This window comes from Mycteria americana, chromosome 9 (genome assembly GCF_035582795.1).
Source record: "Mycteria americana isolate JAX WOST 10 ecotype Jacksonville Zoo and Gardens chromosome 9, USCA_MyAme_1.0, whole genome shotgun sequence".
Lineage (NCBI taxonomy): Eukaryota > Metazoa > Chordata > Aves > Ciconiiformes > Ciconiidae > Mycteria > Mycteria americana.
Genome location: NC_134373.1, coordinates 19,532,571 through 19,547,726, shown reverse-complemented (window position 1 = coordinate 19,547,726; position 15,156 = coordinate 19,532,571). Strand labels below are relative to the sequence as shown.

Genomic DNA, 15,156 nt, shown 5'->3' with positions numbered 1-15,156 from the left:
AATACAGAGAAATAAAATTGCAAGCAATCTACTAATATTTAGGACAGTGTGCTTATTTTAAAAATAAAGATGTTTCTATAAAACATCACACTAATGTTTATCTAAATGTGCTACAAAAATAGCTTCAACAATTATTTGTGTATTTTTATAAGAGTTTAATTAAACATCTTAGGTACACTTTCTGGAAACTATTACTACATACTCTGAGGCTTGCTTCTAAAATATCTTCCCATAGACAATTTGTAAAACAATAGAATCATACACTGACTTAAGCAATGTCTTGTTGGCTTATTTTACCGGTAAAGGTTCTTCTGTTTTCTCTTAATTCCCTACATACAGGAGTATGGTAAACACAACTGACACCTAGCTTCAAATTTTTTTTGTATTAAACATTTAAATAGCTGTTTAAAAATGTACACGTTGATAATCCTTACAAAAACCTCTCCAAATTTGCTGAGAAAAATCATTCTCCACACATACCTAGTAAAGATTCATCAGACTTGTAGCTAAAGCCTCTGAACACTTTACCTGTACAAAGCATGCTGTATGCCAAAAGACCTCTAGGCACCAACCTGCTCACGGGCTGTGCGGTCTTACAGTGTAATTACTTATTCTAAGCACTGTAGCAATACAGAGACTGCCCTCCTGTAATGTCAGGGCTGACGCAAACAGCATGGAAGAAAACAGCCTGAACTGAACACAGAAAAGACAGACAACTATAAACATACCAAAAAAAAAGAAAAAAAAAAGAAAAAAAAAAAAGAAACCTTAAAACTTTTCAATGTCATTATTCCTCTACTGGCCAGCAAGCAAGAAGAGATGCACGTTCTCACAAGTGTGTCACCCCCCTAAACTGGACAGTCCATAGAGGACAATCTGACAGTCTGCTAGCTACAGTAGTAGCTGATTAATCTACTACTGCTTAGATGTGATGTAAACCCAAGTTTTGCAGCTAGACTGACCACTCACATGTGGGTCCAGCGCAAGAAACATCTGTACATTCTGGTTTGAAAAAAATGAAAGTTGGACAAAAACTGTATTAGGCCACTGAGACAAATCAGAGTTATAGTAGTCCATCAGCATCAAGTCTCCCCTGGGTCTATACATTACAAAGTGCTTAAGTTACAGTACCAGTGATGTATTTTCCTACAGATGTTTGCATTTCCTCAAGACTGATCATGCCTACTCAAGATTTCCTTTTATTCTTTACATTTGATCTGGGATTGTGCTCCTTTTTACTGCAAGATACAAACCCTTACTGTATACAGAATTATTAACTCTTAGTAAGCTTTTCTGTAGATCTCATCATAGTGTGTAATTGCTTTAGGTAGTATAAGATTTTTAAGATTTTACTTTAAGCTTCATTTTACAATAGGAAACTTAAGCATAAAAGGGCAAGGTCAAAATTTCTCAAAGTCTTTATCAACTTTAAGAGTTCTACTTGAAGTGAATACTTTTTCAAAGTAAAGTGGACTGAATATATTTGCCACAGTAAAGAATAACATTCTCTTAATGGTTACCTGAAGAGCTGAATTTAATGTTTTGCTTGGCTCCATACAAGCATTTTAACAGACATGCTTCTTTAGATGAGGAAAAAAAAGTAGCTATTTTTGTTCTCCAAATTTAAACACTTCAAAATTAAAAGCGATGGCTTTCTCATGCAACCAAACCAATCAATGCAAATCAAAATGAACAGGGCACCTTTTATACCTTCAATACTTGCATACAGCATTGCACAGCATAAATTCACCTCCCACATTTGAGCCTATCTTTATTTCCACAATTTTCTATACTTGCAAGTTTTGCTTTCAGTAAAAATCAGAAGTTAGTATGTAGAATACACCACTTAATAAGAAGTAACATAAATAAATAAAATCAAAATTTGTATTTTAAAGGAAAAAAAAATCATTGTTCCACTTACCTGGAGGGACTGGAACAGCTGGTTTTTTTCAGTTTCCTATAAAGCAAAAGAAGAAAGATGAAGCAAAAGTGGTGTAATTAATACTTGACCATTACAATCCACTTTCAAGTGTTCTGACTGATTGTATTTGTGTAATGCTGTAGAATTTAGCATTCCTAAAAAAAAAACCTGAATGATAAAGAGAATGGAGGAGAACAAATTTGAAAAATAAAAACATTCCTCCTCATAAAGGAAGTGGGATCACCAGAAAGTAGCTCAGTAGATTCTGCAAGAAAACTATAAGCCATAGTCCAGAATATTTAAAGGTTGTAAACCTCAAAAACTGGCAAACAGGAAAACAGGAGCTCCTTCTTCACACTTCTCTGCTTAACAGAATGGTTGTGCTATTTCCTAGAAGACACATGATCTGTTTCAGAGAGTTCTGAGGAAGAATTAGGAAGAATGTAATGCCTGTAGCATAATGCTCAGATTTTTTCTTTAAAAAAGTCAAATGTTGGGCACTTTTTGCTGATGTTATTAGTTAACTGCTTGTAACTGATGTCTGAAGTTAATTCCATACCTTCCATGGTTTGTCTAAGATTCCATAAAGGGGAGAGCATCTGGACAAGAAGAGAAGATGCAAGAAGTGAGGACAATTGACTTAAGTTCGAATAAGAACAAGAAAGCCAGTTGGACAGACAGTCACATGTACAGAAACAAAGCAATTAAGTTACTTCAGTTTTGCTGAAGAAGCAGACTTTTCGCATATGAAGGTACACTTCTGGTAAACGGAGAGCACTAATGGAATAAAGAAAGGTCCTTAGGCATAACGCTTCCTGTTGGCTGAATATGGCAGCTCCTAAGACAACCCCCTGGCTTAAGTATTTTTCAGAGGCACCTTGATCTTTCTTTGACTTACTGGAAATTCATGCTGTGTGAATACAGCTCTTGTAGATAAGTGAAAGGCCAATGTACCTCAGAGAAGAAATATACAGGTGTTGATATTCCACGGATCTTTTCACAATTTGCTTAGAGAGATATCAAGACTTACCTTCCCCAGCTCATTTATCTAGGCTTAAAGGTCTTAATATTGCTCATCAACCTAACAAACATTAGAAATCCAATCTCCTTTTGCTACGTTACTTTCAACGAATTAAAAAAAAAAAGCTTAACAAAAAGTTACTTCATTTTTACATTTTTCCAGATGGCATCCCTGAAGTATAAAATTGAATACAATAATTAAGAATTTAATTTAAAAAAAAAATCTTTAAATATATCATAAATACCCCACTATAGGACTCCCACTGCTTGTTAAAACAGAATTATCTTTTTCTTTCCTGTAAGCAATAATATGAAAGACCATTGGCATTTACCTAGAAAGGGAAACATACTATATTGCTTGGAATAACTTACTGAAGAGAAGCTCCTATCTGAACTGAAGCTAACAGAAACATTCTCAGGCTGAACTGAAACTGACACAGAGCAAAGTTGGAGACAGTATAGCATAAACGTGAAAAAAAAATTATTGCATAATTATTAAATATTGACCATAATTCTATCGCTAACTATATCCAATGCCTCCTTAGAGTGCACATTATTGATTTGAAACAAATGTAGTTAAGCTATGCCGGAGGACAATGATAATTTGAAATCTATTCAATATTCCAAAAAAGAAGTTAATAGTATTGGATCATGTTTGCTCCTTTGAAAACAGTTAATGCATTATTTTTACACAGAAATTCAAAATTAGTTCATGAAGCCTTAAAAAAAGTTTGAGGTTAGAAATAGCATAGAAACTTTTAAAGTTCGTAAAGCTTCTTGGAGCTAAAAACGTGCATTTTTAAGTTTGAGCTAATTAATAGTGGAAGAAAAAAAAAAGAATAGCTGATGACAGAAAAGGAATTTTAGGCACTAGATACACCCAAAATTTAATTAAACAAGATTCAAAAGAATACCATATTTCAGGCTCCTCACCACATTGTCGCAAAACAGAAATAGCACAAAACCCAAAATTATTTATAAAATTATGTATGATCTAATTTAAGACCTGAAAGCACCTTATATTAGATGCTGCTTCACTCCATGTACACATTAACTTTTTTTATTATTTCACATTTCTTTTGATGCATTACATAACAAGCAGTCCCTGACAAAGTTATAATTTTGTTTTTCAGTGCCACAACTTTCCAATTTTGATTCTGGAATGCAGAATTATAAATACTAAAAGAATTCAAGTGAACACCTAACTTGATTATAGTTTGTCCCTCTGAAAGTATGTCTGCAACTGGATGTCCATTAATAGACAGTAACTTATGTTTCAGCGGAAGGCTGAAGAAATCACATCTAGAACACTTACGGAAGACTACGACCCCAAGGAAGGGTCCTCCTCATCCTCTCAGCTAGTGCTGAATCTAGCATCCACATAGACCTAGCAGTATTATGACCTTAACTTCAGGAACATTTGGTTTTATTAACTCTATCTAGCTTTACACTCAGCAAGAGCTTGGGACATGATATTCACTGCCACGAGTAGAATATGACAAGAAGAAAACAAAAATCTTATTTTAAAAGGTGGAAAAGAAAATACACCTTGGCCGTATTCAGGGGCACTATTTGGAAAGAGGCAGATGATTCAGAATTTCCAGCTTTATTAGAATTTGTCATTCTAGTGCAAGGAAACAGGTGACAGTATCAGTATTTGAAGGTAAACATCTCTGGGAGAAAGCAACATAATGAAAAGCAAATGAGTGACACACAGTGCATGGATGGGACATGGAAACACACTCATGGATCTCACTCCAAGAACAGGGATGCAAAAAGCCTGTAGAATGAATGAGACTGCAGAAGCAACATGGCAGCACACACATCCCCGACTCCAAACATCAAGTTGCACTCTGGCATAAAACATTTGTGCCTAAAACATCGTGCAGCCATCATTGCTTAAAGGGCTGTGATGTGTTTTTTCACGTGAAAGCTTCAGAGACCTTTTATTAAGACAACTCGAGAGGCATAATGCACAGTAACAGGCAAAGTCAATGGGGCAACTGGTCCAGAAGATCCACGTCCATGGCCAGATCCCAGGCAGGCCAACACCTCCCTCTGGTGCAGGAAAGCTGATCTTACCCTCCCCCCAACACCCCCCCCCCCCCGTACCCCTCTCGGCACATCTCCCCACCAGCACCGGCTACAGACCAAGACCTCCCCTCAGAGCAGAAGATGGATGCAGGGAGAGGCCTCCTTGGAGCTGAGCTAAGGCGGAAAGGCCGGGCCCGGCTGGCCCCTCTCCCGCCCTCCCCCCTGCCTTTCACCCCCCGCCGCGGGCCGGGCCCGGGGCAAGGTACCGGCGATGCCCCCGCGGGGCAGCCGGCTTCCGGATGCGGGGCGCGGGCAGCTGCAGCCCCCTTCACCCACTGGCCTCCCCGCCCCGCCCCGCTCCCTCGGGGCGCCCGCCGGGACCCCTACCTCCGGGCGGGTAACGGTCTCCGCGGCGCCGGCCGGGCCGCCCCGCCCCGGCTCTAGGGGCGGCGGGAGCCGCAGGCCGCGGTGGGGGAGGGGGCTGCCGTGGAGAGGAGCGGCGGCGCCATGTTACTGCCTCCCGGGTATCCCCCGCCTACTGCCGAGCGGGGCCGCTCCCTCCCCTCCGCCCCCGGTGCGCTCGCCCGCCCGGACGCCGCCGCAGCGCGGAGGGAGGAGCCGCCGCCGGGCCGCGCCGCGCCGCGCTCGTGTTTACAAACTCACCCCGGGAACGCGGGCCGGACCGCACATTAAAGGCCGGGTCCCCTACAGGCTTCCGTCACTTCTCGCGAGAGCTCCGCTGACATCTCCGCGGGCAGCGGGGAGGCGCGGGTCACGTGGCGGGGAGGGGCGGGGCGGCGGACGGCCCGCGCCGCCGATTGGGCGACGTCGGCGGGGCGGTTGGGGACGGGGCGGCCGGAAGCGCCAAGTGCCTGGGTGTGGCCGAGCGGGGCCGCGACGCGGCTGTAGCTAAGCAGGGGCCGCTCGGGCCCCGCCCGGATGGGCGACCGAGGCGCCGGTTCCCGAGCGGCCCGCGTACGGCGCCAAGGGCAGCGCTCGGGCCTCGGGGCTCCGCCGGTCGCGCTAAAGGGCTACGCGACGCTGCGAGCAGTAGAGCCCCCGCCTGCGGCTGCAGGGCCGCAGCTGGGCAGCACGCCTGCCACGGCAGCCCAGCCCAGCGGCGTGCTGGGAAAAGCTGCTGCCGGTGGCGCGGAGCCGTGCCGGGGGGGGGGGCCGAGGACGCAGCACCCATCCGCTGCTGATGGGTCTGCAGGGGGAAGGCAGCAGAAAGCGGGCAGAGAGGCCCTGCTCAGTGACGGCGCCTGACGAGCTCGTCGCATCGAAGCTTTGGAATCATCGGCCCCCCAGAACGGCGTACGAGCCGCATTCCTTTGGCTTCCCCGTCTGCCGACGCACCACATCCCCTATGGCAGGAACCGGGCGCGCGCCTGAAGCCATACTTCTGCTCAACATTCACCCTATTTAACATTGTATCAAAAATGCCGCGGCACTGTATCTTTACCTAAATTTAACACGGAAGTAATTACTATTTTGGATGAGTTAAAAAATATCCTAAGCATATATGGCAACGCAGTTTAGCGAGTATGTGCTCTAAATCACAGATGAAGTCTTAATTCTGTGCCTGTGTATCATTTGTCTTGTTCTGAGACTATGAATAACAAAAAGAATACTTCTAAAACAGAAGTATTAGTTCCAGTAAATTACATTATGTCTAAGTTTCCCTGAACTCACAAAAGACAATATGGTCCGTTTCATTTCTTGTAAATTGTTTGGGTGGGCACTGCACAGCACTTTTGCACAGTTCTTTGAGATAAGCTGGGATAAAAAACACTTCATAGAAGTACAATTTACTTAGAGGTGGAATTATTCTTTAAGCATGTTGCGAAGGGCTCAAACAGGAGATAGTGCAAAGAGAGGAGAGAAACAGAGATCTTACTTCCTTCTCTACAGAGCAACTAAGCACTCTATCGGAAAGAAGCATTTTTCAGTGGTTTAGATCTACCATCACATGGCAGCATCAGTCCTGAACAGAGAACTGAACTGCAAGTTCTTTGCCTTTCCTCAGTCTGAAATTGGTGCAAAAAACATAAACAGGGAAAGCAGCAGGATGGAAAGGATGAATCATTTTTACCTGCAGCAATAATTTAAGAGCATAATTGGTAATATAAACACTTCCTTCATTATACACAAGGATAACACAGTTGTGTACATCACTGTCACAGGTGGAATGATGCTGGAGATCTCTGCTCTAGTTGGCTCCATCTTCAACACTGAAACATGAACACAGTCTTTGGATCTGGAGAAACCTACATTAATCTTCCCCAGTTGACAGTCTCTATGGTCAGCACAGTCCATGTCAGAAAAACTGACAAAGGTTTCAGGAAAGTGAAGCCTACAGTATCACCTCATGGAACTTTGTATCTGGGTTCTCTGACCTATGAAAGAGATTTCTTGATGTAAACTCCTATGCAGAAGATCAAGAGCCCTTTTAGATAGCTTGCTGCCGCCCGATCACCGCAAAGAATTATTTAAAAAAGCCCCAACGTTTCATCTTTTACACAACTACAGTTGTTTCTTTTGTGGGCATTTTAGGAAAACTGAGCTCCATTTCTCAACAAGCTCCATTTCTCAAGAGCATCAAAAACAGAGCAACAGAGAAAGCAAGTCAATGTGCCCTGCGATCATTCAGATGTGAAAATCTGCCCATCGCTCATAAGCCCCTTACTGTCTACAAGGATAATCCCCTGCATGAAGGTTTGTTGCCACGTTTTGAAAGACCTTGATTAGTCTTTACCTGTAACACCAAGATCCAATTCTTTCAAGACTGGCATAACCTAATATAAATTTTGTTTGGGTTTGGCCCGTGTTCACCAGTCTAAGAGCGAGTCGAAAGGTAACAAGCTTGGGGAGATGCTACTACTAAAATAGGCAGGCTTTACATCTATATACAGGTCACCTGAGATGTCTGCTGCCCTTCAGACAAGGCTGATCATACGGAAAAGGGTACATGTTGACAGGGTGAATGACATCGGAAAAGATGGGATGTAAATCCAGAAATCGTTATTCAAAGCTGATTCAAGTAGCTCATGGCGACTTGGGCGGCTTTCTTATTGAGGTTAGAGAGCAATAGCTTAGCCAGAACTTCTCTCTACACCAAACACACAATTATAACTCAGCAAAACCATTTTATATGTGAACAAATTGATAAGTATGATTAACAGAGCTCGAGCCAGGCTTGACTAAGACAAGTTTGAAGATCCTTGTTTAGCCAAATCCCAGTGGAATGGAAATTTGAAGCTTGAATTAAGCTAGTCCACTAGACTAGTCCACAATATTAGGAAATATGGATCGCCACCTTGGATGCCTGCACAGATCTGTACAGTACTGAAAGAACAGAACAAAGTTCATCACCCACCAGAAGGACAGCAGTAGACAGATAAGCTTTAGCCTAGAATTCTAGCAATCATTATCTGCTGTCATCCAGGGCAAATGCATTGCATGTCAACTCTCTAACAGAATAGCTTATGAGAATGGATAGTACCAAGTTCATAGAAAAACCCAGTGTGAGCATAGACCACATGGAAGATTGCTGCAATATGCTTCACCTCCTACCCCTCCCTCACCCCCCAAAAACTCCACTTCCAGACCTAGTCATATAAAGCACTAATACTGTGTTAGAGATAAATATTTAAAGATGCTGCATATTCTACACTCCTAAACCTCAGATATATAAAAGGGTTTACATGGCAACTTTTAATCCTTTTAGGAAGATGACCATTTTCTTCTAAGACCATATGGGGAAAGTAGCCTCTCATGCTAGGTCCAAGTTAGACTACATAAACACTGATTCGGTATTTGAATTCAGATGAAAGCAAAGGTCTTACCTGCACCTTGCACTGATCTGAGAGCCATTAGTCATTTCTCCATTTCCCTAGGGATAGGCAGCTTACAGTAAAAAGTTTCTAGATTTAATTCAGTAATTACCCATTTAACAGCAAGATGACAGAGCTCGTAACAACAACCTTGCTCACCTTTTTCCAAAGTTCAGCTTATATTTGTTGAATGATCAGATCTATTACTTAAAATGCTGAATAAAGAGATGCTATCAACCCCCCCACCAGATTAGTATATAGTAGCACAGAGTATGTTGCTGTAAGTGTAGACAACACTGTAAATGCATTTAGATTGTTAAAAGACAGATACTGTGAGAAGCAAAGCTTGATACTGCAGATATTTTGTTATTAAAAACGCTTTGATCCTACTGCTCTTAAAAGAATTTGGGAGATAATGCAAGGCTGACTTTATATAATTAGGAAGCTGGAAGCTCTCCCTTTTAATTTGGTGATGCCAAGAATGCAGTAACTAAGTGTGTAATACCAATGTGCCACAATTAAATGCCATGGACCAATCTAAAGCAGTTTAGTTCAGCTGGGACACTGCTCAGAACCAAGTGGAAAATTTTAACCACAGTGATCAAAATTTATAGTATAGCTGAAAACTGATACAAAGATAACTTTCCTATCACTGTTCGTGGATTTGTGTGTAGCTCCTTCTGTCAAGAGGTGCCAGAACACCTTATGTGCCAGCTAGCCTGAGGGAAAAAAAACAAATTGTGCACAGAAACAGCTCTGGATAAGTTTGACACAAGTGAAGGAACAAGGCCAGCCATATAGCCTTCCACATTTAATCTGTGTATCCTTTGATCTTTCAGAGATATGCCACATTAATTTTAACAAACAAGTGACACTCCTATATAGATTAATAAATAAAATGTTTGACTTGAAGTCCTTGTTTGAAGGGTCCTACATGATATGTAATTATCAGGAGAAATGCATGGTGACTGAATGACAAGATGCTGTCTTCCAGATATCCTAGTGAGAAAGATAATAAATGCAGGCAACAGGTTGACAGTTAAAGTTGTTATCTTTAATGAAATGACTTTGGAAATAGCATCAATTTCCATGACACCAACATTTTGGGAGTCCCATAAAATGCAGAGTTACATTCCAATGCCAGTACTACAGGCAGATCTCCTTTCACATGGCAAATAGGATCAAGAAAGCAACCATCAGACAGAAGAGACCCATAGCTTCAGACAGGGCGAATCCCAGGATAGCATATGAGAACAGCTGCTGCTTCAGAGAAGGATTTCTAAAAGAAAGCGAAGGTGTAAGACCTTTGTATCTTTACAATTAAGATGTTTTTCATACAGTTTAATGCATCTGACAGATTCAGAACCTCATACTTCCATATGATAGATTCCATAACAGGAAAATCCAATAAATCCAAGCAGAAGTAATTTTTAGTAGGGATTTCACTGAAGACAAACGACTTGGCAATTAAGACTAGATTCAGGTTCTGCAGATTGTATATGGCTTTTCCAAATGAGCAGAGTTTTTTGTGACTACATTCATATATGCTTTTGAATTTTGGCTTCTCTACATCCTCCCATGCAGGAACTATCAGCACTATGCTTCATAAATTTATTTCACATCTGTGACATTATAACTATATTCCAAGGACGTTTATGTATAACATAAGTAGCTCTCAGACAAATACAGGAACTGAAACCACCTAGAGCAAAAAAAGAAATACACAGCAGTTTGTTGCAAAAATGCAAGGATTTGTCCCTCCAAGAAGTGTGTGGGAGAGAAAAAAAACCTTCAACATAACACTATGAATTAACGTTCTACAATCTCTATTGGCATGATCATGCCAAATTCAAAAAAGGAGACATTACTTTTGTAGTGAAAACACTTATGTTTCTTCAAGTGGAAAGTGAACTTCCTTGTCTTCAGTAGGGCTTAAACAATTAAGTCTTAACTGGCTGAAAGAGTAATGAAGAACATGAAACCTTCAGTAAAGCTTTTTTATGCCTGTATCAGTTCTGCTCTTCCATGATACCATCTGAACTATTCCTACTACAGGAACATTGTAAATTTATCTGGAAGAAGTTCATCCCTACTATAAAATCCCCACCCTCACCCCCTTCAGATTTCTACAAGGAATGATTACTCATTCGATAATTACATATTCTGAGATGCAAAGCTGAACATGTTAGAAAAATGCCTTAAGCATCCATTTCTACAGAACAACCCTGACTACTAAGTCTAAAGCATACAAGCTCACATTACTTATTATTCATTTTCATGTACTTTCTCTTTAGGACTTCTCCTCCCCTCTCACACGGGAAAAGATCCAGGCTAGATTTTTAATTCAGTTCTGGAACTGAATGCCAAAACATTGGACTTCAGTGACCAAAACACTGACCAAGTCTAATGATCTCATTTCTTTCATGTCTCTTCTCCAGGTAAAGTGTACAAAGTTCTGAATTTAACAATACAGCCATCCTGATGAATATACTACAGTTTCATATCATTCTATTTAGCCATGTTTATGATTAATAGTAATCATTAACAGAATTTATTACAGTGCCATCATCCTTACTACAACTTGGCTTATCTGGGGGTGCTGTCTCAAAATACATCTGCATGCAATTCGAGAGTTTTGTAAGAGAGATTGATTACCTGGCATAACCAATGATTAGACTACCGAAGACTGTTCCAATACCAGCACCAGAACCAGCCACACCTACTGTGGCAGCACCAGCACCAATAAATTTGGCAGCAGTGTCAATGTCCCTGCTGATAGCACTAGTCTGGAATTCTCTAAGTGCTAGTCGGGAGACAGTATTTTGGGCCCCATTAAGTGTTGAGTTGCCCTAAGAAAACAAAACATGAAAAAGCATTATAATTCAGACACAGACCATCTTCTCTGACCACTTTGACAGCGTTATTCTGCAGTTTTAAAAGCTGTGTTAGATCCAATGTCTAGTTCCTCTTCCAAGTGATGAGACTATAACTGAGAGTTAAAAACTTCAGAATGTTAGCTGTTCCACCTGAAAGCAATTAACTTTAAATGTAAAAGACTTCTCAGGGGAAACAGCAAGACAGCAACAAGTATTATTAGGTGTTTGACTTAAAGCAAGTTTCACACTATAGATATTTGAGTTAGTACAAGTGAACTCTAGGTTGAGGACATTTAGGCTCACCAGGTAATTTAGGAAGATACAGAATTTTGTTTATAAGGTACCTCTCCAGTCTTGACCTCTGGCCTAGACAACACAGATGCCGAAATTGGTCTGTACAAGACTCTTGATCCAGCACGGATCTGAAAGAGGAGGAAAAAAGCTATAAAAAAAAGAAACATTTGATCACAGCTGTTCCCGTACAATAGTCTGTAAGATTGTAAGGCTATTATCTACTAAGCCATTTGTCTTGAAAGACAGCGATCTTTGCATAGCTGGATATACAGTAAACGACACATAAGCAAACACTGCCATGCAATTTGATAGCACTGTTTTCAGGACATGTTATTGCGAATAGGTACATCATTCAATGAAACTGCACATGGGTTATACTGACAGAAAACGTAGCAAAACAGCAACAAAAAAAGCCAGATAGACCAGCAGGCAGTGAGATGCATTTTGAAATGAAAAAATGAAACCCATCAAAATGAATTCCAAAGTTGTTACATGCACAGACATAACCTAGACTTTTAAATCTAGCGAGGCATAAATGAATGAATCCTCTTCCACAAGCGGCCTGCATGTGTCCTTGGGCTTCCAGCAGTCTAAGGTCATATCAGCTCTTGCACAAAGCTCTTCCTGCAGGGGAAACCTGTGCCTGCACCATGCAAAACGAGACGTTCTGCAGGCTAGAAAGGACATTCTGAAGGAGGACAGTGCCTTATCTCTTGCAAGGGCAAAAAATCCCGGCCTTGCATAGGACAAGCAACAGGCTGGAGTTTGACCTACAGCAAGGAGCTGAGCGCACCAGGCCCAAGAGCTTTTCGCTGCGCTGCCCTCCCCCTTCACCGCTCGTATGGGAAGGCCCCTCGCCTTGGCAAAGGGCCCTGGCCCCCGCCAAGGAGGCGGGAAGGAGAACCCGGCCCTGCCGCAGCTCGCCCTCCCTCTTCACCCTTCCCACTCGGGCGGACAGCCCTACGCACGGACTCGCCCTAGGGGCCTGCCCGGAGCTCAGAGGCCCGCCCGACCCCCGGGCGCCCCGCGACCGCCGCCGCCCCCTCTGCAGCCCGGGACGCGGCCGGCGAGGAGGCCCAGGCGTCCCCCGCGGGCCCGGGCGCCCCCACTCACCAGGGAGGACGAGGTGGCGAGCTTGGCGCAGGCGAACATCTTAGCGGGCGGCGTCCCGGGGGCCACAATCCGGTGTCTCTGCGGAGAGAGGGAGAGGGTGATGGGGCGGCGGGCGGGGGCGGCGATGGGGGCGGATGGCGCGGCGCCGCCACTCACCCGCTCCGGTTGCCGCACCTCAGAGCCGACGGGCTAGGGCGTCTCTGCGCAGGCGCGGCGGGGCCGGCGGCGAGCGCCCGGATGCAGCGCGGCGGAAGGGGGCGGGGCGCGGCGCCAAGGTCACTTTGTACCGACTCTATTGGCAGCGGCGGGCGGCGCACAGCGCGCGGCGCCTCGCCCCGCCCCGCCCCTGCGCAGCCGTAATCGCGCTGGACCCGCCTCGCCGCGGCGACGCAGCCGGGAGGCGGGGCGAGGGCTGCAGGCCTCGGCGGTGACGCGGCGGCGGTGACGCGTTGGGGCGCCGCTGTGGCGCTGGCCGGGAGCGAGGCCGCGAGCCTGGCAGTTAGGGCCGTTGATGTGACCGTTAGGGCCGTTAGGCAGGGCTGCGCACCACACAGTAGACCCGGCCCGGCGGCCCCGCTGCCGCTGTAACCCCGCGTTTGGGGGCGGCGCGGGCTGGCAGCCTGCGGGCCTGCGGAAGGGGAGCGGGGTGGGTGAGGCCGCTTCGCCCCGGCGGGGCAGCGATTCGCGGTGTGCAGAAGGCCCGTTAATGGGGAGAGCATTAGAGAGCTGCGGCGTCTTCCGCTGAGGGGAAGGAGGCGTGGCGCCGCCGCAGCGTGTAATTGGCGGGGAGCAGCCGGCGCGGGGAGGCCGCCCCGGCCTGGAGAAGAAAGGCAGAGCAAACCCCGGTGTCGGGAGCGTTAGTGCCAGACTGGAACTGCCGCTTCTGTCAGCGTGAGGGACGGTCACAAACTGCAGAAACGTACCCGGGACGCCTCGGGTCCCACCGGGGCAAGATGCACAGACAGAAAAAGAGGGCGCGTGCGAGAGCCCCTGAAGTGTCATGAAGTCCCTACTATTCAATTAGTCGTTTTTGCATGATGAGCAGGTTCACACCCAAGTAAAGAAAAAATCCTTTTTAGTCAGGCTCAATCAAAATAAGATTATCATTACTGAGCTGAGCATGTGTTCCCGAGATTCCCGCTTTAATCACTTCCACGTTCTTTCATGTTTTTCACTTCGTATGGGGGATCGTTATTTTAACGGTCATTTACCGCTGTTAGTAGTATTGGTGCCAGCTAGGAAAAATGCAGAACAATCCACATTTTGGGTAAAACACTTATTTAAGTAAAACACTTAAAACACATACATTGTTGCAAAGTTTTTATTTTGATACAATCTGTGCCATAACAATAAATTCTAAAATAGTCTGTGTGCTACAAACTGTCTCCGAAGGGACGAGGAAGAGGATATGTACATTACATTTAGGGATGGGAACATAGCATAGTGTCTTAGGAGTTAGCTGCTGGCCTCCTGCAAACTTGCGTGGGCTACGGATGTTGCTGTCGCTGGTTAAACCGCAGGTGGCACGCAGCTGAGACATACTCCGTATCAGCAACTTGAGCACCCACCAACAAACGTGATCAATAGGCACTTTCAACAGCTGCGTACTAATGTTAACGATAATGTTGCTCTTTTAACCTACAGTGCAGTGTCTTCTGATCCTTAGGTACAGGGGCGTTGTACTCAGTTGTAGGTCCTAAGGTGAGAGACAACAGCACGGTTTGAATTTCCCAGCTTTCTCCTCTCTGCCTCGATCCCAACAGCAAGCTTGGTTTGGTTCCAGGGTCCTTCCAGGGTCTTGGTAATAGAGCAGCAAGAAGGGAGTCTATGAAGGCCAGCAAAAGAGGTTATAACTTGCCAATTTTTTTATTTTCTTTTTTTCTTTTCACATCTTACACCCATTGTTTGGGAGCTGAGGTGAAGGGGCAGATCTGCAGTGCCTGTCGAGTGGTTCTTCCATACACAAATGCTAAGTAAGAAATAAGTACCAATGGCAAAAACCTTTAATGGTTAGGCAGAACTTTTCACTTTAAAAAAATGTTCAATCTACATGCTGTTGTGGTAA

General features: G+C 44.2%; 2 protein-coding genes across 8 annotated transcripts in view; both read right to left on the bottom strand.

Moving 5' to 3' along the window:
- The window catches only part of ATF2 (activating transcription factor 2), a 51,512-nt gene extending 45,769 nt beyond the window's left edge, over positions 1 to 5,743 (bottom strand). For 2 of the 7 annotated variants that reach the window (XM_075512475.1, XM_075512469.1), the window contains exons 1-2: positions 5,639 to 5,743; positions 1,922 to 1,957 (exon numbers count right to left, since the gene is read on the bottom strand). The gene's annotated coding sequence lies outside the window, so the exon portion shown is untranslated. Of the gene's footprint in view, positions 1 to 1,921; positions 1,958 to 2,480; positions 2,521 to 5,362; positions 5,587 to 5,638 lie in introns of those variants that run through there. The other 5 variants (XM_075512473.1, XM_075512470.1, XM_075512471.1 and 2 more) reach the window with 4 other exon arrangements.
- A 4,097-nt stretch (positions 5,744 to 9,840) lies between these two features.
- On the bottom strand, positions 9,841 to 13,393 carry ATP5MC3 (ATP synthase membrane subunit c locus 3). The gene is made up of 5 exons (XM_075511884.1): positions 13,248 to 13,393; positions 13,092 to 13,169; positions 12,029 to 12,106; positions 11,464 to 11,657; positions 9,841 to 10,087 (listed from the first exon to the last, which is right to left on the bottom strand). The coding sequence occupies exons 2-5, from the start codon at positions 13,128 to 13,130 to the stop codon at positions 9,973 to 9,975; spliced, it is 426 nt and encodes a 141-aa protein (XP_075367999.1). The 5' UTR covers positions 13,131 to 13,169; positions 13,248 to 13,393; the 3' UTR covers positions 9,841 to 9,972.
- Positions 13,394 to 15,156: the final 1,763 nt, after the last annotated feature.